Source organism: Leptidea sinapis, chromosome 10, assembly GCF_905404315.1.
Source record: "Leptidea sinapis chromosome 10, ilLepSina1.1, whole genome shotgun sequence".
NCBI lineage: Eukaryota > Metazoa > Arthropoda > Insecta > Lepidoptera > Pieridae > Leptidea > Leptidea sinapis.
The window spans coordinates 11,362,377-11,385,493 of record NC_066274.1 but is presented as its reverse complement, the minus strand read 5'-3'; the positions used below and the strand labels follow the sequence as shown (position 1 = coordinate 11,385,493).

General features: G+C 36.3%; 1 protein-coding gene across 2 annotated transcripts in view; it reads left to right on the top strand.

The window, feature by feature from the left end:
- LOC126966454 (band 4.1-like protein 4) overlaps positions 1–23,117 on the top strand; it is a 91,698-nt gene that overhangs the window by 48,994 nt on the left and 19,587 nt on the right. For both annotated transcript variants that reach the window (XM_050810496.1, XM_050810495.1), the window contains exons 6-12: positions 13,337–13,457; positions 14,816–14,903; positions 15,805–15,957; positions 19,712–19,866; positions 20,396–20,496; positions 21,413–21,491; positions 22,389–22,574. In XM_050810496.1, the coding sequence (XP_050666453.1) occupies positions 13,337–13,457; positions 14,816–14,903; positions 15,805–15,957; positions 19,712–19,866; positions 20,396–20,496; positions 21,413–21,491; positions 22,389–22,574 (883 nt within the window). The remainder of the gene's footprint in view (positions 1–13,336; positions 13,458–14,815; positions 14,904–15,804; positions 15,958–19,711; positions 19,867–20,395; positions 20,497–21,412; positions 21,492–22,388; positions 22,575–23,117) is intronic.

Genomic DNA, 23,117 nt, shown 5'->3' with positions numbered 1-23,117 from the left:
TATTGACATATATTTACAATACTATGATTACGTTAAAATAAAACTATCAACACGGGGAACTTCTTCGTTACACTCTTGGTAGAGCGGTCGTGGTCATCACGAAGTGACATCTTTTGGGGGAGATGAGATTCGCCCCATGAGCATTCCCTACTTTTCCCTGCTGGCCGACAGTCTGATACGCTCGTTCAATGGATCGCCCACAGCAGACTTAATTTGGTCGGTCCATCGTATGGGCAACCTTTCCCGCCCTCTGGTGCCCTCCACTTTGCCCTGCATGACAAGGCTCAATGGACTCACTCTCGCGCCTGGAGACGTGTCCGAAGAACTTAAGGATGCGATTTTGTACTAACACCGACAGGCGTTGCTTTAATCCAAGTTCTTGGAGATTGGAGACGTTGGTGCAAAACTCGGTTCATGAAACTCTCAGCATTTTCCTCCAGCACCACATCTCCAGAGAATTAATTTTCTTTTTCTCGACTTGTAAGTCCACGTCTCTGCAGCATACAAAAATATGGAAACAAGTGTTTGGATGAGCCGGATTTTCATAGCTTTTGTTATGTTTCTGTTCTTCCATATTTTTTTCAATTTGTCCATAGCTGTTTTTACTATAACCATCCGGCGCTTTACTTCATCTACGCATCCTCCATTACGGGGAAGCGTTCCAAGAATACTGGCAGCAATTCTGCATTGGATAGTTAGGCTGATCTGTTGACGGAAATAGCTGCCAGCGCTTGGGTTTCCAGTTCCAGGCGCGAAGATAGTACTTTGTACATTCTCCGTGCCTTTGGGCCCCACGCGCAAAGTATCTCGACACCAAACGGCACAAAACTGTAAGACTCACTGAGACCGAGAATAAAGTATCATACACTTAATATGCAACGTGCAACCTATAAAGTAAATTCTTAGTCTGGAATCTACTCTGTTTCTCCGAGATAATTGTGAAATATTCCAAAATACAATGATATTATGTCCGTTACACACGTTACTCAACGAAAACAAAAAGATTTATTCATATGGATTAAGTTGCGGTCATCAGCTAACCATTTATAAAGATTAACAGATCAATTGACTCACTGGCATTAACTTACTTTCTCGGTCTACTTTAGCCTCTAACAGATTATATTTGTAATCTGTACACGAGCGACCGTCCACGAATTCGCAGATGTAGATTTCTGTTATAACTTTCTGACAAATTAATAAGATTTTAACAATGATTTCATGGTATTATTTATAGCGCGAAGGAGCAGTAAATTAACAGCTTATACCATGACCTGCCCCCTAGTTCTAACTTTGTTGTAATTGTTATAACAGTTTGTTAAATTAAACAGACCGATCAAGTTCTTTGTTATTTTTATTTCCATGTGTGCATAACAAGTGATCAGTCGTGATTTACCACTGCAGTTTCTCGAATTGATACAACTAAGGGACACTCAATTTCAGAGTATATTGTCACCTCAAATGCCATCTCTAAGTAAGGTTATAGCTGTACTCTCTATCTGATAATCCATTTTCCCGTTACCCTCTCTAATATGAAAAAAATATTATTTTCTCTTAAATATATATATGTTATATATATATCTAATCATTTTATGAACACTTTCAGTGTGCGGATTTTAATGAATATTTATCTCAGGAACTAGAGAGCGATAATAGATAATACAATATAACTATTAGATAAACGATTACAAAACTTATTTATTTTTTTTAATGAAAATCAGGGACAAGACGAGTAGGACGTTCAGTTGATGGTAACTGACACGCCTTGCCTTTACAATGCAATGCCGTTCAGAATTCTTGAAAAACCCAAAATTTCTGAGGGGCACTACAACAATGTCAAGTCTCATTTGCTCAGTAATTTCACTAGCTACGCGCCCTTCAGGCCGAAACACAATAATGCTTACACATTGCTGCTTCACGGCAGAAATAGGCGCCATTGTGTTGGACCCATAAACTACACGGCATCCTGTGCAAATGAGCCTCCCACTGGTAATCTATGTATCTTTAACAACTTTATTTTTGAAAAATAATAATTAAAACTCCCATTAATTTGTAGATTCAATATGTAAAACCTGCATTCTTAAAATTATGTCAATAACAATCTTCTATAGTGCAAATCTTTTAGGTCACAGCGGCACATTTAGTGCCTATTGTCACTAATGGCTAAGTGAAACAGCTACTGTTCTGTTCTTGGACGAGAGCCAGGGTTAGTTAAAGTGTGAACCTTTTTGCATTATTAGTGCGTATGGAACTCAGTGAACGGGCGCTGCATACCAATACCTCCAGTGTCTGATCTAATAAAATTCACAAAATAAATATAAAGTTTTTTTTTATGAAAATAAGGAACGAGACGAGCAGGTCGTTCAGCTGATGGTAATTGCCCTGCCCATTACAATGCAGTGCCGCTCAGGACTCTTGAAAAACCCAAAAATTCTGAGTGGCACTACAATTGTGCTCGTCATCTTGAGACATAAGATGTTAAGTCTCATTTGCCCAGTAATTTCACTAGCTATGGCGCCCTTCAGACCGAAATACAGTAATGTTTACACATTACTGCTTCACGGTAGAAATAGGCGCCGTTGTGGTACCGATAATCCAGCCGGCTTCCAAAGGAGCCTCCCACTGGTAAAACCTGGTAGCTCCAGTGTCTGATATAATAAAATGCACAAAATAAATAAAAAGGTAAAATTAAATGTACCATCAGATATACTGAATATTTTTTCCTGTTATGTCCCGGTCTTAAACAAACAGAGACGTTGATGTATTTTGAGATCCACGCAGTTGTATTTTTAAGCCTTTGCGAGCCAGTGCGGTGGGTAATGTTTGTGCTGTCGCGGTCTGAATAGCATTTTCAGTTTGCGTCGGCCTCCACGATCGCTCCCGTCGGCCACTTAATAGCCTCCTAAAGCTAAACTTTGTCGACTGAACAAACAAAACTTTTGAACTTTTTCAATATTTGATTTTCTAGCCGTACGTTTTCATTTGATCTATCTATAGATGCGTTCTGTAGTTTTGGTTCTAAAATGATAAACTTTTTAAACTTACCTGCCGGTAATCAATACCATGTTTGTGCTGCAGAAGAGGGCTATTCGCGCTATTCATAATATAGTTCCTAATCTTAGATTATTTATACGTCTAGATAGACTATGACAGCGGTAAAAATGTCGATAAAAATAGAGTTTAGAATTAACCTCTATTACTTTAGACATATGTGCGTCTACTGTGCCTCTATTTTGAGCAATTAACGCACACTAACAAGAGAAATCAAGACAGCAATTCGCGAGTTTAAAACGTAGTTTGTCACGCACACTAATCTAATATTTATGGCCTGTTTTGATTGGTTGTCTAACAGCAAGAGACTCTATCTAGACGTGTAAATTATCTAAAGTCCTAAAAATGCAAAATCTAAGGATCTAAACATCTTGACTGTTGCATCTCAATATATTCTTCATAATGTTATGTGCGTACATAAGTGAATTTGCTGAATGAAACTGTCATAAACAATATGTTGACACCAGGAACAGACATAAACAATGCCTACTGCTTGGCTAAGTCAAGTTAGGAAGTCTTTTGTGGGGCGAAGTATATGTTTTTACATCAAGATCCCAGAAAATGTTCAATCGTGTTCATCAATGCATCCAACAACTATAATGATTTATTAACTATAACAAGTCGACCAGACACTTAGTTGTATGTGAAAGGAAGTTTCGCCCATGATGATAGTACAGTATTTAGATATACTTAGTGGCCTGTCGCTCCCCTGTGACCGCTATGACCGGTGGTGACGTACTACCAGAAGCCTCACGCAAGCCCAGTATATAGAACATGGTGAGCATACCACACGAAATGCAACAGTTCTCATAAAGTGAGTCTCCCTTTGTGGACTCGAGCCGACTCTACTCGAACAAGTGTTACATTTTCGGGCTTGACGGCTCACTCTGAATCAATATAATACCTATAAAATAAAGTCCACACCGCAAGTTTAATAAGTAGTAGTTCACCAGTAGGAGGAGGGAGGCTCCTTTGCACAGGCTGCCGGCTAGATTATGGGTACCACAACGGCGCCTATTTCTGCCGTGAAGCAGTAATGTGTAAGCATTACTGTGTTTTGGTATGAAGGGCGCCGCAGCTAGTGAAATTACTGGGCAAATGAGACTTAACATCTTATGTCTCAAGGTGACGTATGCAGTTGTGGTGCCGCTCAGAATTTTTGGATTTTTCAATAATCAGCTGAAAGTCCTGCTCGTTTCGTCCCATATTTTCATAAAAAAAAGTAAAAGTTCCTAATTAGATTCCTAACAAGCACAAAGCACACTTACTATCTTTGAATAGATAAGTACTTACAAATCAATTATTGAGTTTCAAAAACATCTGTACATAATTGAAGTAAAGTTCAATTAAATTTATTCTCCGACGAATACCATTGAGAACATTTCAATACTGGTGGAGGACGCTGATTGTAGTAACGTTTCTAGCGCTGCATTCTACGATAAGACGCAGTGCTTTCAGTTAAAAACTTATTTTCAAAGAATGGAATAGAAAGCGCGTTCTGGGCACGTTTAATATAAAACTAATGAATTTTTATATTATTTAAATATTTTGAAATAAATGTTACTTTATTTATGTACGAATATAATCGGGAAGAGATGTTCGAGGTAAATCCTATCGCTAAATTCCACCTTCGCACGACACGCCAAAAATTAGGATATCATCCCCACCATCTGGTTGTGTGGCGTAACTTTACAGTGCCATCTTCAAAGAACTTTCTTCCACATACAACCAAACCATGGAATGAGGTTCCTTGTGAAGTGTTGTTGTCCAGGACGATATGACATGGGTACCTTCAGAAATGCGCGTTCACTTATGTAAAACGCCGGCAACGCTCCTGTGATTCCTCTGGTGTTGTTAGATGTGGGCGGTGGTGATCACTTATCATCAGGTGACAAGTATGCGCGTTTGTCTGCGATATTTAAGTGTCGTTACCAAATGTCAGATTGTTAAGAGAAAAAATAATTTATTTTACCACTTACAGATCATTTCTCTAACTGCTACAGCCTGATTTGGCATACTTGGCGTCGATATATCGACGGGATGTTCAGTTCCGTGGTCACTAGGAAGAGAAGGCCAAACTGGCCAACCTCTAAAAAGCTTGGTGTATTCAGGAAGGCGAGACAGTACTCCACTATAAGTCACCGCCTGCAAATATGTAAGGCGCAAATTCGGCCTCACATGGAGTACTGTTGTCACCTCCGGGCGGGTGCTCTCCAGTACCAGCTTCTTTCATTTTACTACATACAACAAAGAGTGGCTCGAATCATCAACGATCAAGTCATCTCCGATCGGCTTGATTCTTTGGCGTTGCGTAGAGATGTGGGTTCTCTTTGCATTTTCTACCGCATTTATCACGTGGAGCTTGGAGAGGACGTTTCTTGCACAGCCACTTTGTGGAATCAATTACCGGCTGCGGCTTTCCCGAAGCGATACGACTTAGGGACCTTGAAGAAAAGAACATACCCCCACCTTAAAGGCTGTCAATGCACCTCTTGACTCCTGTTGTTGCGGATGTCCATGGGCGGTTGCCTTACCACTCACCATCCCGTGACCCTCTTCCCGTTTGCCCCCTCTTACATGAAAAAAATAAATAAAACAAAAACAAGTGCTCGTGTGGTTGAAATATTTGTGTAACCACATTACAGATTCCTAATCATTAAGTAATAAAAATAAGTAGTAGCAACATACCAATTTAATTTAATTTACATACCAGAGGCTTATGGACGATGCGGTATTATAACCCTCGCCTCTCTTGATACGCCCTAGCGCCTAAGCGCTTAGTGGTCTAGACCACTTAGCCATCCATCCGAATCCCGCGGTATCCATACTCTCAAGTTGTGGCGCTATTACTTAAATTTTAATCCCAGAAAAATAATTCCAGAACAAAGCAGTCAAATAGCGTTTTCCTGTGAATGAACTATTTGTGTGGCATTTGGAACTATACATTATTATTAAATGACTTCAAAAAGAAACAAATATTTATTTATTTACTAGCTGACCCGACAGACGTTGTTCTTTATATAATAAATAAAATAATGTTTTTATATAAATTTGTCAATAATATATCATAACATCAACAATTACTTCGTAAAATATGCACCCTGCTGTCGTAATGAAATTGTTTCACAGCAGAAGTGTCAAACCGGGCGTCAATAAATTCTCTCATGGAAATCATGAATGGACACATCAAAGGAAAAACAAATTTGTTGTTTTTATTTAATTTAGCAGCATTTTCCTATTTTTCACCTTTTAAACCTTCTCTGGACTTCCACAAATAATTTAAGACCTAAATTTGCCAAATCGGTCCAGCTGTTCTCGAGTTTTAGCGAGTCTAACGAACAGAAATTCATTTTTATATATATAGATTTATTCGGAAACCCAACAATCGTATACTAATACATAAATTACATACAAAAAATTAAAAATATATCTAAGTGTACAGACTACAGATAATTTACAGGGTTACACATCCATTCATTAACTGTCATCTTCCTTGCCATATTATACAACTTGGATTACAATAGTTAAATATGTTAGTAAAATTACAGTTGATCTAAATATGTTTAAATTAAAATAAAGTCCAGTACAAAACAACAGTATTACTTTTAACAATGCCATATACAGGATGGTCTTTTAAAAGGGCGGTGATGGCCAAGTTGGTAACTACGAGACTTGGAGGAAAGTCGTGAAAGGAGTCATGCCCTCGATTTATAAGAAACCAATAACTGCATATTTAGTTTTTTCAAATTTTCTTTAACTATTGACGGAAATCAACCCGAATGATTTTTCAAAAAAATTACAACCTGTATTATTAGACCAATGGACTCTGTTGCTGATAAGGATCAAACTTTGCAAAGATAATTGTATTGAAAAAAAAAATCGAGTTAATTTTCGTCAAAATTTCAAGATATTTTAAAAAACTAAATATGCACTTACTGGTTTCTTATAAATCGAGGGCATGACTCCTTTCACGACTTTTCTCTAAGTCTCGTAGTTTCCGACTTGGCCATCACCGCCCTTCTCAAAAGCCACCCTGTATAATTTGAGCGGTGGCCTGGCCAACAACTGATAAATTCTATTATCAGGTCTATTTTTTAATTCTGGTAGAAAACCCGTCGAAACAAAAAAAAAACGAATCAATCCATAATACAACATCATTGTTATCAAATTGTATACTTCTATTTTTTAAAGTCGGTTGGAATTAACATTTTGATAAATATAAGCGACGGATCGGTTCGCATGACACCCCACAAGTTAGGATATCGTCCCCACCATGTGGATGTGTGGCGGTTCTCCACAGTGCGCTTTTCAAGGAGCTTTCTTCCACGTACTACAAAGCTGTGGAATGAACTTCCTTGTGCGGTGTTTCCGGGACGATACGACATGGGTACCTTCAAAAAAAGCACGTTCACATTCCTTAAAGCCCGGCAACGCTATTGTATTCCTGTGGTGTTGCAAGAGAATGTGGGGGGCGGTGATCACATAAACACCAGGTGACCCGTACGCTCGTTTGTCCTCCTTTTTCCATAAAAAAAAAGATACAGTTCAAATAGATAATTCCAGAAAAACTAATTAAAACTTTCAGACAAAATAAACACAATATAATTCCAAGTTTCTTCTATTTTCAATTTGCACATCATTTGTATTGTCTCATTTTTATCCAAGCGTAAATGAGAATTTCCTCACCTTTGAAGATCCGCGAAGCCAAGTTAATTACTCGTAGAATCTAATATTTTCATTAATATTTACGTTTTAATTATTTGAACCCCAATCATAATTAGTATAACCTCCCTACGTGCTCATAATATGGAGAAAATGAGGAACAGGAACAGTAATGATATTACTGTTAATAATTACATTGTAGAATAATGGTAAATATTTATGTTCAAATCTTAGATTAAGATCTAACAATTAAATCTTAGCCCTGACAGAAAATAGGTTTTTAGCTAAATAATCCTTCTGTGCAGTGTGTTCTTCAGAAATGGGCTATTCATAAAGGTAACTTCTATTCATCCCAGTTCTCCATTCTCTCAATCTCATCAAAAAAAGTTGCCCGATTCGTCCCGTTTATGTCAATTTGTAGTTGCTATGGAATCATGATTTAGATAATTTGTACTTATTTTTTTTCATCATCAGCCGGAAGACGTCCACTGCTGGACAAAGGCCTCCCCCAAAGATTTCCACGACGATCGGCCCTACGCTGCCCTCATCCAACGTATTCCGGCGATCTTGACCAGTCATCTTGTCCCCATCGTCGGTCCATCTTGTGGGGGGCCTACCAACACTGCGTCTTCACGTGGTCGCCATTCGAGGATTTTACTGCCCCAACGGCCATCTGTCCGTCGAACTTTGTGCCCTGCCCACTGCCACTTCAGTTTCGCAATCATTTGGGCTATGTCTGTGATCTCCTCATTTATAGTCTAGATAGAGTCTCTTACTGTAAGACTAACAATAAAAACAGGCCAGGAGAATTAGTTTAGCGTGACAAGCTACGTCTTACACTAGCGATTTGTAAGTAGGTTAGCGTGAATTGCTCAAAATAGAAGTTAGTTCTAAACTCAATTTTTTTCGACGTTTTCACAGCTGTCAAAGTTTATATGATCTGAGGACATAGCCACGCCGAAGCACTCTCTAACAGAATGTTAGAGACTCGAATCTTATCCTATTTACATAAAATTACCATTTTCGATTTTATTTTAATTATTCATCCCTTCAGTTTTTTCTGTTTTTCCGTAAATTAAAAACAAAAAGAGCCCTGATAATAAATATTCAAGGTGGTCAAGGTGATTGTGCTTTTTAACGACACTGTGTCTTCATTTAAGATAAAACTATATAGAAAAATTAACATTCAAGTGCAGATCAGCTTATTCTCCGAGGGCTTCATACGGTCTGTGAAATATTGCTCGTCAAATGTTATGATCCTATCTGAATCGAAAGAAGTTTTGACTTATCTGTATGTAAACAATTTCTAATTTATTTTTAAACTGATAACCTTCATTTCTGGGATTAATGACACAAATTAAATTTGAAAACAAAACTTATGAACGAACTCGAAAACACGACCTCTCGCGTTCCGTGGGAACGCTCTTATCACTGTGCCAACCGTTCGAGTAACGTATCGTTGTCGAAATATTGTTTGTCTTGTTCAACTCTCAGGTAGTGGTTTCATGTGTGAAATACATTTACATTTGGAAGTGCGACATTAACTGTTAAGAAGATCCTGTAGATGAAGCTACAACCTGCGAGTTGAACAAGAAATACAAGATTTATCAACGATACGTCACTCGAACGGCTGGCTTAGTGGTAAGAGCGCTTGCACGGAACGCGAGATTCGCGGTTTCAAATGTCGCATCGTACATAAATTTTGAGTTTAAATTTAACTGTATGTTGAAAACACATCCGGCTTAAATATAATCATATACTGGTTGATTTAATTTATTAGCTTATTTTTCTATTACAATACAAGTAAGAAACAAAAAATACGCTTTTTGGTGCATAAACAGTAAAATCAGATTTATTTACTGTTAATAAAAACGGCTTATACGAGTAACCAATAACACTTATTAACACAGAAAATATCAATAACAATAATACGGATGTGGTTCACTACATCTGTTATAATCATCATCAGCCGGAAGACGTCCACTGCTGGACAAAGGCCTCCCCCAAAGATTTCCACGACGATCAGTCCCGCGCTACCCTCATCCAACGTATTCCGGCGATCTTGACCAGATCGTCGTGTACTCTTATTGCGGCTAATACTTTTGAATTTAAGAAACAGAACAAGTTGTTTTCTGTGTTTATTGTCTAGATATTGCTATTTCATCATCGTCATATTCAGAACGTTGGTCCATCTTGTGGGGGGCCTACCAACACTGCGTCTTCCAGTACGTAGTCGCCATTCGTGTTATTTGGTATAGTAATTACATGAAATTACACGTATACCTGAATCAGTTCTTAATATGTATAAATAAACAGGGAAGACTGAAAAGTAATATTCTGGTTTGGAAACAATTCTGAGGCATATCAGTATTTTTCAGTGTGAGGCTCCTTTCCACAGGATGCCGGCTAAATTATGGGTACCACAACGGCGACTATTTCTGCCGTGAAGCAGTAATGTATAAACATTGTTGTTTTTCGTTCTAAAGGGCGCTGTAGCTAGTGAAATTACTAGTCAAATGAGACTTAACATCTTATGTCTCAATGTGACGAGTCCAATTGTATTCTAAATTTTTGAATAAAAGAATCCTGAGCGGCAGTGCATTGTAATGGGCAAGGCGTATTACCATCAGCTGAACGTCCTGCTCGTCTCGTGTCTTATTTTTATAAAAAAAAACTTTCGTTCCTCTATAGATTACCTACCTACGTCTAATTTAACAGACATATTACGTCCTGAATTACTAGGTAATACCATCTAGTAACCAACAAATGAACTAGCCGCCTTCCTGCCACACTAGATGCAGTAATTTAATGATTACAGGATAAATGTACGAGAGTAGAGAAGTAAATCACATTAAGTTTGGTTCTGTCGTATTGTTCTTGTTGAAGAGGTCGTAAACGGTAGCTGGAGTGTTTAAATATAGTCGCTTTTAAATTTATGACTCTTGTCTACACCGTATTTAAAATTAAAGAAGTGAACATGCGAACGTAAATAAACTTCTATAAAACATAATGTCAAAAGATTTCATCTATTTATATATTGTTAATTAAGTGCGCATTCGTTCTAAATAAGTATAAGTGTGTTGATTTGTGTGACTGTGTGTTCCTTTCATCCCAATACTAGCTATAAGAGATATGCTTTGGAGAAAATTTGATATTATTAATACATTTAATAATTAAATTACAATATTTAAATAAAACACTTTTTAAAGGATTAAAACGGGTGTAATTTAAACTTTGTTTTTACATTAGATTTTTACGTGAAAGTAACATTGTAGTCCCCCTGAAAACGAGATCGGGAAAGGTCTTGAAACGTAAGTTTAACTAAAATAATAATAAAAATATAACTTTTATGCAAAAATGTAATGTAAAAACAAAATTACAAATACACTCGTTATAATCCTTTAAAAAGTGTTTTATTTAAATGTGTAAATCATAGAAAATACTTAATTACAATATTTTCTTTTAGTTTCAATGAATTACAGAACACGGCTGGTAATTTACATTTTATTTTCAAATGCGTTGCTTACTTATTAAACGCTCATAAATATCTCGCAAAGATAAAGAGACCATTGTTGTTTAATCTTTCGAGAAAATTTAATTGAATTTTATTCGACTCAAGATTTGTACCAGGACTTATCTAAACTAATATTATAAAGAGAAAACATTTGTGTTTTTGTATGCTTGTTTGTAATATTTTCACACAAAACCTACTAGATCAATTTTAAAAATTCTTTCGCCATTAGAAAGCTGCATCTTCACTGAGTGACATAGGCTATATTACATTTTCAAAAAAATAGGGATCCCTAATACAAATACAATTATGTAACCCAAAGGTGTGAGAAAATTTGGCATTAAAAAACATGTCATCGCGTGCGCTGCGGAAACTATTATTGATAGAACAATAAAATATTCTACAGTATTGTAGAACGTATCAATATCTACATAAAAGTCCGGGACACCATATGTCTAACTACTATAACTTCTTGATAAAAGTACCGACAGTAATAAAACCATGTTATTCATCCCCCTGTATTAATTAATCCTTATCCCATTAAATGACATTTTATAAGAGACCGTCTCAATACCTGTAATACTGTTTAAATTATTAAAATTGGACATTCCGTTCAAACCGACTTCGCGAGTCTACGCGAGTGGAACCGCGGGGCATTGCTAGTAAGTTATAAAACATTAGTAATGTTGAACCCTTTCACAAACCCTCAAGTTCAATTGGCATAATTGTATCGATCTACAATATAATAATAAATAGTAGTTAAGAAAACTTAATAACACATTTTTTATAGAAAAACCGAACTAAAAAATATTGGTTTTTATATAAAAGTGTGATTTTAGTTTTTTTAACCTATTACGTGTATTGTTAAATAAAAAATTAATTCTCTTCGGTATTCGAAAATTTCCTAATATTAGATAAATCGGTTTTTGCAAATTGAAAAATGGACTAATTTTATCAAATTAATCTACGTGGTTTGAACGAAATCTGGCCGTTTATAATGGTTCAAATGAGTCGGTTACAAACAAACATACATACAGGTGAAGCTAATAATAAGTGTGTAAAAAAAAAGAGATTGACAACAGGAAATGGATGTCAACATCACTCACTGTATATAGCTTTTTCTAGTCTGACATCTAAATATGGTTCCGCATTTTATTTTCTCTTTGCTTCCGGAATTTTCTTTCAAGTATGTCTATCTAGCCTTATATAGATTGTAGAAAACAGCATGCACGTTAGATTTCTCTAATAAGCTTCTTACACCATCTGGGGAACACAGTATTGTGTTTATTTATTTAGGACGGCAATTCACCCTGCTTAAGTAAATTAATTACGATTTAGTGAGATAAGACGAGATATAGCTGTAAGAGAACTGTGGTTAATTGCTTTGTATTCGTCTAGCTTAAGCAAATATCTACAACGTGTAAATTGAACTATGTATTATATTTGATTACCTAATATTATGTAAACGTTACCTTACCTTAGATTAAGGATTGGCCTTTATTCTGTATTGGTAGCTAGGTACCGCAGGCGTATTCGCAAAGTGCGACAAGTAACTCTACGCCCAAGTGGGCGTAATCGAGCCAGTCTTGAACAATGCGTGAGGTTGACGTGCCACATTTTCTGTTAAACTTTGCTAATAATCGAAACTGAAATACCGGGTTGTGTAGTAAAACTATGCAAAAAGAATACTACAAGAAATAAGAAAGACACTGGGATCACATATCATCAGTATTTTTAATTTTATTAATTTCAATGTAAAATGACACGAAGCATATGTTACAAAATTTGAAAAATGCATTTGAGTGTCAAGATGCCACGCACACAAACATCTAATAGTTGCCGTAATAAAGAAGGTATTATTATTAGGTAATGCGGTATCTGGTTATAAGGCAGCGGAGACCAATCCTTAATCTAAGAATTATAAAAATGTTTGTGAAAGTTTACTATCAATAATGTCACCAAGAGATAATTAATAAATAGTTAACAATAATTACTTCACAACTGTAACATCAAGACGTATAAATGAGCGTGGCTTAGCGATTCTACATTCAAAATGTGAAAGTGTCGTGTCGATTTGTCAATGTTTGAAATTCTAAACTTGATATTTTCTCACAGCCGAGTTGGGTGACTACGAGCCTCGTAGACACGCCCCCGGCTACGTGTCTGAGTTCCGACTCCTGACGCACCAGACACCTGAGCTGGAAGCCAGAGCGGCAGACATACACAGAACTTTAACGTAAGTATAGAACAAAGAGCCGGGAACATTTATATGGGATTATCTTAAAGCCCGCACATGAGAATAATATGAATGAGAGATAATGTTACGATGGTCTTTGTTTTTAGTATTCAAACCTTATAAGTAATTATTTGAACTTAAGCTTTAATACCAAACAAATTGTTTAGATGTTCTCACTTTTTTTTGGTATTTGAATAGTTTTGAAGTATTTGAATTAGTTGCTTATACTTAAAAGTTTCTGACCCTAGACTAAGGCCACAAACTATTTACATGATGAGCCAATAATTTTAGATAGTCTTAATATATACTTCCAAATAGTTGCATTGTAAGTGGTTTAACTTAATTCAATTCAATAATGGCATAAACCAGTCTCAAACCATCATGTATTTTAACAAAATATTAATTAGGCACTTTCACATATTATTCTATAAATACTTATTCATATAAATGGTTAATTGCAGCATAATAGGGTACAACTTATTAGTGTGTGTTACTTCTACTATGTTAAATGGCAACTAAACATGGGTATTTACCAAAAAAGGAACACACTTAATTAGGACATGTCAGTGTGGAATGGAAAGAAGCATTTTACCAGTGGGAGGCTCCTTTCCACCGGATGCCGGATAGATTATGGGTACCACATCGACGCCTGTTTCTACCGTGAAGCAATAGCATTACTGTGTTTCAGTCTGAAGGGCACCGTAGCTAGTGAAATTACTGGGCAAATGAGACTTGACAACTTATGTCTCCAGGTGACGAGGTGTAGTGGCGCTCAGAGTTTTTCAATAATCAAATAACACTGCATTGTAATGGGCAAAGCGTATCCATCAGCTGAACGTCCTGCTCGTCTCATCCCTTATCTTCATAAAAAAATGCTAAAATTAAGGAAAATTTATAACATTTATAGTCTGAAGATAAAAAAGAAAACAAAACTAACTGATGCATTAAATCAAGCATTAAAACTAAAGTGGCAATGGGCTGGACACATTTCCAGACTAACAGACATTAGATGGACCATTCAGACCACAACATGGAAGGGACCACATAAAATTCAAGTGAATTATAGAGATTCGCATACCTAACTGCCTCAAAAAGGAAAAAATAGACAGAAATGGAAAGGAATGGAGGAGGCGTATACCCAACTGGGATCCATTTGTAAATTAGAAAAATATGAAATAAACTAACATAGTTTATAAGGAAAATCATTATAGCCAACATAAACGTAAAAAATCTCAGTTGTGCACTTATCTTACTAACATATATACTTACCCAAAAATGTAAAAATCAAATGGAAAATTAATAAAAGGCTTTATTATTATACCTAATTATTATTATAATAACTGGTGCGTGTTTTGCAGGGGCATTTCACCAGCTCAGGCAGAACTGGGATATTTAGACAAAGTGAAGTGGCTCGACATGTATGGTGTTGATCTCCACCCTGTCTTGGTAAGTGCATTATAAAAATAATTTTTAATTATAACTGAATTATAATAATAATACCAATAATATTGACACATTCTTCCACAAATTATCTTGCCCCAAACTAGGCATAGCCTGTACTATGGGTGCATGGGTGGTGATGGATTAAATTTAATTTATTAAATTTATTGGAGACAAAAACTGAAAAGAAAGGAAAAATACATATTCAAGTTATAACGAACAAAGATAATTACAATTGTTCCCTTGGTACGTCTCACTAAGAACATAAATGTTAAAGATAAAAGCGACAACGTACAGTTTACAATAAAAGTTAATTGCAGTAAAAATAACACTTGGAAAAAGTAAAATTTGTCATTGACAAACCTGAATATACAAAGCAAAAATAATAAGATGTAAGTTAAGATTATTTAAGATGGATAAGTTTATATTTAACACAGGATATATTCTTGATAATGTGTTGTATGTTCATAGGCTCATAAGTGAATTTACTAGTAACTGTCATAACCATAATGTTAACACCAGGAACAGACATAAACTTATAATGCCTACTACTCGTCTAAGTCCACTTAGTAAGTCTTTTGTGGGACGATGTATATGCTTTTACAACAGGTTCCGAGAAATTGTTGAAAACAAAAATATTACGTTACGTATCACATAAACGACTTTCTTAATAAAACTATAGTTTGGGAATGGAGCGACTGCCCTCAGGCTATTAAATATCACTTTGTAAACATTTTTTTTGATGAGAAAATAAAAAGCCCGCTGAGTTTGTTGCGCCCATTCTTCTCAGTTCTGAGGCATTCGTTTTGGAATGGGTGGTAGTTTTTAACTTACAATAAGTGATGCCACATCCTATTTAGAATAAAAATAATTTGAATTTGATAACACAGAATACATTTAAATACAGGGCGAAGACAGCGTGGAGTACTTCCTGGGAGTCGCGCCAAGCGGCCTGCTGCTCCTGCGAGGTAAACACTCGGTGGCGACCTACTACTGGCCACGGGTCTCCAAGCTGTACTACAAGGGACGGTACTTCATGATCCGCGTCGCTGATAAAAATGTAAGTACAAATAGTTCTCTACTCTCCAGCTCTGTTCACTTTTTTTTTTAAATAAGGGACGAGACGAGCATGACGTTCAGCTGATGGCAATTGCCCTGCCCATTACAATGCAGTGCTGCTCAGGTTTCTTGAAAAACCCAATAATTCTGAGCGGCACTATAATTGCGCTCGTCACCATGTGAAATGTTAACTCTCATTTGCCCAGTAATTTCACTACCTGTGGCGCTCTTCAGTCCGAAACATAATAATGCTTACATTATTGCTTCACGGCAGATATAGGCGTCGTTGTAGTACCTATAAACTAGCCGGTATCCTGTGCAAAGGAGCCTCCCACTAGTATTCAATAATGTTAATATTATCAAATTATTATCGAAACAATCAAGTTATAATTACACGCGCCCTGGCGTATGTTAACATTCAAATACGTCAATGTATGTTTGATGTATTTGAATGTTTATTTCCGTCATCGTTGTCTGTTTTTCATACAGGCGCCTACACATGACCTGCTTACGATTTGGATCACTGATCGTTATACTAGATAGTGGTTTCAATCAAAAGAAGCAGATAAGTCCGTCTTATGCCGTTTCTTGAAAGACATTCCCGAGCAGGCAATTACAGATAAGTTTCACGAACTGAGCGCTGTATTTACTGGGCTCGTGGCTGCTCGTAACAGAACCGCGTGTCTCTCTCACACCCTGTTCCCCATTTAGTCGTATAAGCTTTGAAGTGTGTAAAAATAGGGGAACGGTCTCAAAATTGCTTTTAAATTTACTCTTTGTCAAAAGTTGATCAAAGCGGTGAACGATATAAATAATACGGGCTGCCTTGTTTATGAAATATATCTTTGAATATTAAACATTCTAGTAAAATATAAAAGTTTTCGATATAATACAGTTAATATTATAATCCCATAAAGAAGAACATACCTACTAATATTATAAAGGTAAGTTTTTTGTTACGCTTTTACACCTAGGCTACATTTTATCCCGGAAAAAATCATGGTTTCCGCGGGATTTGTAAATAATTTAAATTCATGTCGATGAGCTATTTCTTTACCAATAGTAAGTTTAGTTTGCCATAGCAATCTTCCTCGAAATAAGATTCATATGATATATATGTTGGGAACGGGAGCGAAAACGGTAACCGGAACTGGAATAGGACATGAGATAGATAGACTTATTATTTTTAAAAACGCTTTATCTACGCGGACGTAATCCCGGCCAGCAGCTAGTTAAGTGCGTACCAACTTCATTCAAACACCTAACTAAATTCATGAAATTTATGCACGAGTTTAAGTCGAATATATCTAAAACTTTTCGTAATTACACAATAAATACAGGTGTTTTGTTTAATATGTTTCGTGGCGTTCAAAATGTAACTTTAATTAGCTGAGTCTTGGAAGTACAAAGTTTCAGACTACGTTTGAATTTATTAATGAAGGTACATACATACTGTGAAGTTGTTTGATTAAAATATTTTACAGAAATGTACGAGAAAACATATGTCTATTTTTATGGATATATAATATGTTTAAATAAAACACTTTTCAAAGGATTAAAACGCGTGTAATTGTAACTGTTTTTTAACATTATATTTTGTGTAAAAGTTACATTTTCATTATTATTTTAGTTAATGTGACGTTTCGAGTCCTTTCCAGTTCACGTCTTCCTGAAAACGTGATGGAAGAATCTAACGTAAAATACAGCTACAATTACACGCGTTTTAATCCTTTAAAAAGAGTTCCATTTAAATGTGATAGTCAATGAAAATACTAAGAAATGTGTATACTGAAGGATAGATTTTTTTTTAAGAATACTTCAATATTCCGCCAATATTTGTCTTTAAACAAATCTACACGTGTTTCGCCTCTACACGAGGCATCCTACGGAATTAGCACTAAAGAAAACTCAAATCATTTGAATAATTATGGATTTCCGCAAAGCAACGCCAATTTCAATAAATTTACTTCAATTAGTGTTAACATATTATGTGTTCTATTTAAATCTAATTCAATGCTCTATGCAACTGTGTGATGCGACGCTGATGGGCTACTGTCCGTGAGAATCCAGGGCAGGTCACTAGTTATAAATAAAATAATACTACACAGTAGTACTTATTCTGAATTTTGTGAGTGACCCGTTTGGGCCTTGACAGTTTTCAAAATATTTCTATGAAGTACGAACTGCACGTTAGGCTTCAGTAGCAAATAGCTTCCTACTTGAACAAAAAAAATCAAAAAAAGGATAATTGATGCGATAAGTTGGCTCGTTTCTTAGTGACTGATATGAAATCAAACAAGTAAAATTAAAACTTCGAAAATTTTCTTTCTTGGCTTCTAATTTGTAACTTTGAGAACTTTCTTATAATTTCATGCCGAGTAAATACAATATTACATTTGACTTTGGAATGTTCTTTTATATACGTTAAGGAAATAATAACCCTCGGGGTTGCTATATCCTTAACGTATATAACTCGGGGCTACGGGGATTTATTTTCTGTAATGTTTACTGTTTACTGGGAAACTGCAATTAAGTGCCTCCTACGTTTAACCTTTTACATTTTTATACAAGGTTCTCTTGTTATATAAATATGTTTTTCAGAAAGTTACGCAATACTTGCACCATTGGGCGGCTTCTTTGCACAGGATGCCGGCTAGATTATGGGTACCACAACGGCGCCTATTTCTGCCGTGAAACAGTAGGTAATGTGTAAGCATTACTGTGTTTCGGTCTGAAGGGCGCCGCAGTTAGTGAAGTTACTGGGCAAATGACACTCAACATCTTATGTCTCAATGAGACGAACGCAATTGTAGTGCGGCTCAGAATTTTTGGGGATTTTTCAAGAATACTGAGCGGCACTAAATTGTAATGGGCAGGGCGTATCAATTACTGTCAGTTGGTCGTCCTGCTCATCTCGTCCCGTTTTTTTATTAACCCTTCCACTTCCACTCGTAGGTATATACTTAGTCTGGCCATAAATACTGTTACAATTAAAAATAAACAAAACATTATATTTGAATTTGGAATCTGTCATTTTATATGATTGTTCATTGAGTTTTCTCATTTTGGCGCCAATTCATTTTACAATATTTTGCGATATTAAAACGGAGTGGGGTAATAAAGAGAACCGAAACGCTGTGATTGCATTACACAAAGTCGGTATGGAGCCTAATGCAATTTTTAAGACTCTCTATGTGATTGGTATTAGTAAAATGTGTGTGTACCGAACTATAAATAGGTACAATGAGTCCTCCTCTGTTTGTGACAGAAAAAGATCTGACCGTCCACGTAGAGTTCGTACAAAAAAGGTGATAAAAGCAGTAAGGGAATGAATTCGAAGAAATCCTGTCTGCAATGCCAAAATATTTTATCTCGGGAGATGAAGATAGCACCTAGAACCATGTCGCGTATTTTAAAAGATGACTTAAGACTTGCAGCCTATAAGAGGCGTACTGGTCATTTCTTAACTGATAATTTAAAAAAGAATAGGATGGTAAAATCGAAACAACTACTGAAGCGGTACGCAAAGGGAGATCACAGAATTTTTTTATTTTTGGATAAGAAATTTTTAACAATTGAGAAACATTTTAGCAAACAAAATGACCGTATTTATGCTCAAAGCTTAGAGCTTTCGAAGCTTCCGAATTAGTCGACCGTTTGGTGGGGTCATTTTTTTTTCTTTATTTCATTCAGTATTTAAGGCAAGACTAGGAATAGTACCGTAGTAAGGTCTCCAATGCATTTTTTACTTCTAGAATGACACATCAACGTACGGCTTCGAGTCTCCCACCAGGTCAGCGTGTCGTCACCTATGGCGATGCTGCACTGATCATCACACGTTCTTTCGGCTGCAGCAGTCATCACCGGCCTCGGCCGATATCTTCACCTTAGGCTCAAGACTGAGAAATAGGTATGTACTTAAAGTATATATGAGAATTGTGAAACAATTATAATATTATCTTATAAATTTGCAACCGTAATTGACTTGACCTTTTTTTTCGAATACGAAACTAAGGTCCGAGACGAGCAGCGCGTTCAGCTGATGGTAATTGATACGCCCTGCCTATTACAATACAGTGCCGCTCAGGATTCTTGAAAATCTCAAAAATTCTGAGCGGCACTACAATTGCCCTAGTCACCTTTAGACAAGATGTTAAGTCTCATTTGCCCAGTAATTTCACCAGCTACGGCGCCCTTCAGACCGAAACACAGTAATGTTTACACATTACTGCTTCACGACAGAAAAAGGCGCCACTGTGGTACCCATAATCTAGCCGGCCTCCTGCGCAAAGGAGCCTCCCACTGGTAAATTTACTGTATTGTATTAAATACACAGAAATCTAGATGAGAATGGCTATAGTAAATGTTAACGTTAATGTTAAGGGACTGTCGACTGCCGAGATCCTGTTGTTCGATACTAACAGTTATAATACTTGCAGCAGTAGTCGAGGGACCACTCCTCGACCTCCTCCCAGCTTCACAAGGACTCCCTCCCGGCGCTACATCCGTCCGCACCCGTCCTACTCATCCTCTCACGATGGTAAGTCACTAATCTTTCTTAAATAAATAAATAAATAATGACACACTTTTACACAAATTATCTCGCCCCAAACTAGGCCATAGCCTGGACTATGGGTATAAACAACGATATATTTAATACAATATACTTACTTAAACATACATAAATACTTATAAACATACATGACTCGGAAACAAAAATTCATATCATATATAATTATATATCATTTTATTATCATCATATAAATGTTTACACCTATCGGCCACCAACCCGCGACCTCTGGCTCAGTAGGCATAGTCACTAACCACTGATCTATAGGGGTCGTCATCTTATTTATATATATATAATATGTGATGTTTTAATGATTTTAGTGCCCATGTATGTAGAACCAATTCTTTTTGTAACCAAAATTTATGAACGATGCGGGACTCAAACCCGCGACATCAGATTCCGTAAGCGCTCTTCCACCTGAGCTAGGTTCGTAAATCTTTGTATATCTTATTCAATACTCGGCTTGGGACTCCATCTACAGGATCTACTTTACAGTTGATAACCTGTTCAACCCCAATAATTGCATGTTTGGAAATTGACTTGAGATGTCGCCCTTTTAAATCTAAAGCATATGTTATTTTTAAAGTTTTACGACGGAACCCGAGAGGTCGTGGTTTCGAGTCCCGCATCAGTCATTATATTTTGGTTACAAATTTAATTCAATTAATCCCAGAAGTGAGAGATATCACTCAATTATAACCAATTTATCCGTGAAGTATATTTTTAATTATTTATTGAAAGTTAGTTCTATAAAATTGTAACTATTAATATAAGTATGTTTGTTTTATGCTATATCCTATTATAATAATTTATTTTATATTAATGGAGAATTGCTTATTAGCTTCCAAATATAATTCAAGATTCTATCTCAATGTATTTGTTTCAGTGCCAAAGTTAGAAGAATTGAGGATAAGAGATTGTCCTCCTGAACTAAAACAACCTACCTCGATACATCGACCTAGCTCGTGAGTAATATTAAGCAAATGTTAATTTCATATTAAATTTTGTGATGATACATACGGGTAATGTTATATTATTCTTAGCTTTTTAGAGTAATTATATACCAATATAATTTATCTCAATAGAAGCATAATTTAATACCAGTGTGTTTTATTTTAAAGTGAATTTTTTTTCCGTCTTGGGTTGAATTCCTGTTGACGAACGGATTTCATATTTTAGTGCGTTTTATTGCTAAATATAAAATGACATATATGGTCCTGAATACTGATTAATGTTGTAATTATTATGACGGGTACTCACGACATGTATTTTATGAATTTGATGCCTTAAAGTTGACTGAAGCTCCTATATCGAACAAACAAAAAGAGCGATTTCTCAACGCGCTAAGGAACACATTAGCGCAGTCAAAAATAACGATCCTAAAAACCCGCAATAGTCGAATACTTGCCGTACATCTCCTGTAGATGTCCTCCTGATGTGATCCTTAAGATTTTAATAAAATATATAACACGCAAATCACGGACAAGTAAAATAAGAAAGACTCCGTGTCACCTTACATAACAGTGAGGCACCAAAACAAGCCGGTAAACGTGTAAATACATAGTCCCACGCATACACTTATACTAATATAAGCCGATCGGCCGCCATTATGAGATTTGCCACCGTCTATGACAGATCATTTTTTTCAAAATATTTAAAAAATGCCGTCGTGCGTTGTGAAAAAGTGTAAAAACAATACTTTAAAAGTATTTGTGGATATATGATTATTTAAGGGAGATAAAAATGTGTATCTGGTATACCCCGTAACAGCACACACGCTATCATAAAGCTTCACTTGCAAATATCACGGCGCGTAGTCCTTCTTTTTTTACTAGTCCGTGACGAAAATTAAATATTAACAGAATGATCGGTGAGTGTACGAGCGTGCCAACCACGGCGGGTGGGTCGCCACGTTCCACCCGCTCCGCGCCCGCCCGACGCGGCCTCTTCTCCACCTCTCCGACGGCTAACCGACCGCCACCAGCACCGCGACACAGATCGGCTTCCGTCGACTCTCAAAGCTCGAACGATTCTCGATCTAATCGCAAGTAAGTTAATAATATTATATTTTGTACTTAGCCTTCTCGGAGACTACCATCGTGCATTGATACGACAAATTGTGGAAAAAACGGGTTTTCATAAAATCTTTTGCTAACGGGTACTTTATTTATTTTTTTGATTGGATATTCAGTATTTTGACTAGACTAGCCAGTTACAATTTACATACATACTATGTCACGCCGAAACGCCGAATTAATTTTATTAAAATATTCAATTTATGAAACAAGCGGTAATGTGTGGAGCGTTGAAAGCACTGAGCGGGGGGTGAGGGCTATTTAGGACACAGTGATTGAAAACTTCATCTGTTCTGTTCCCCGTATTCTAAGGTTTCAGCACAAATATTTTTTTAAAAGGCTGTCAAAAAGACTTTAAATAGTTTCCTGTGTACAATTTATAATTGATATAGTTCCTATTTGAAATTTTTCTATTTATATTACAATAATTTGTTTAATTTTCCTTGTCGGTATAGTAAAAAGCACTCGCCTGAGTTGCGGCCCTCGACTTGATGTTGTGCCTAAAAATTACAATCT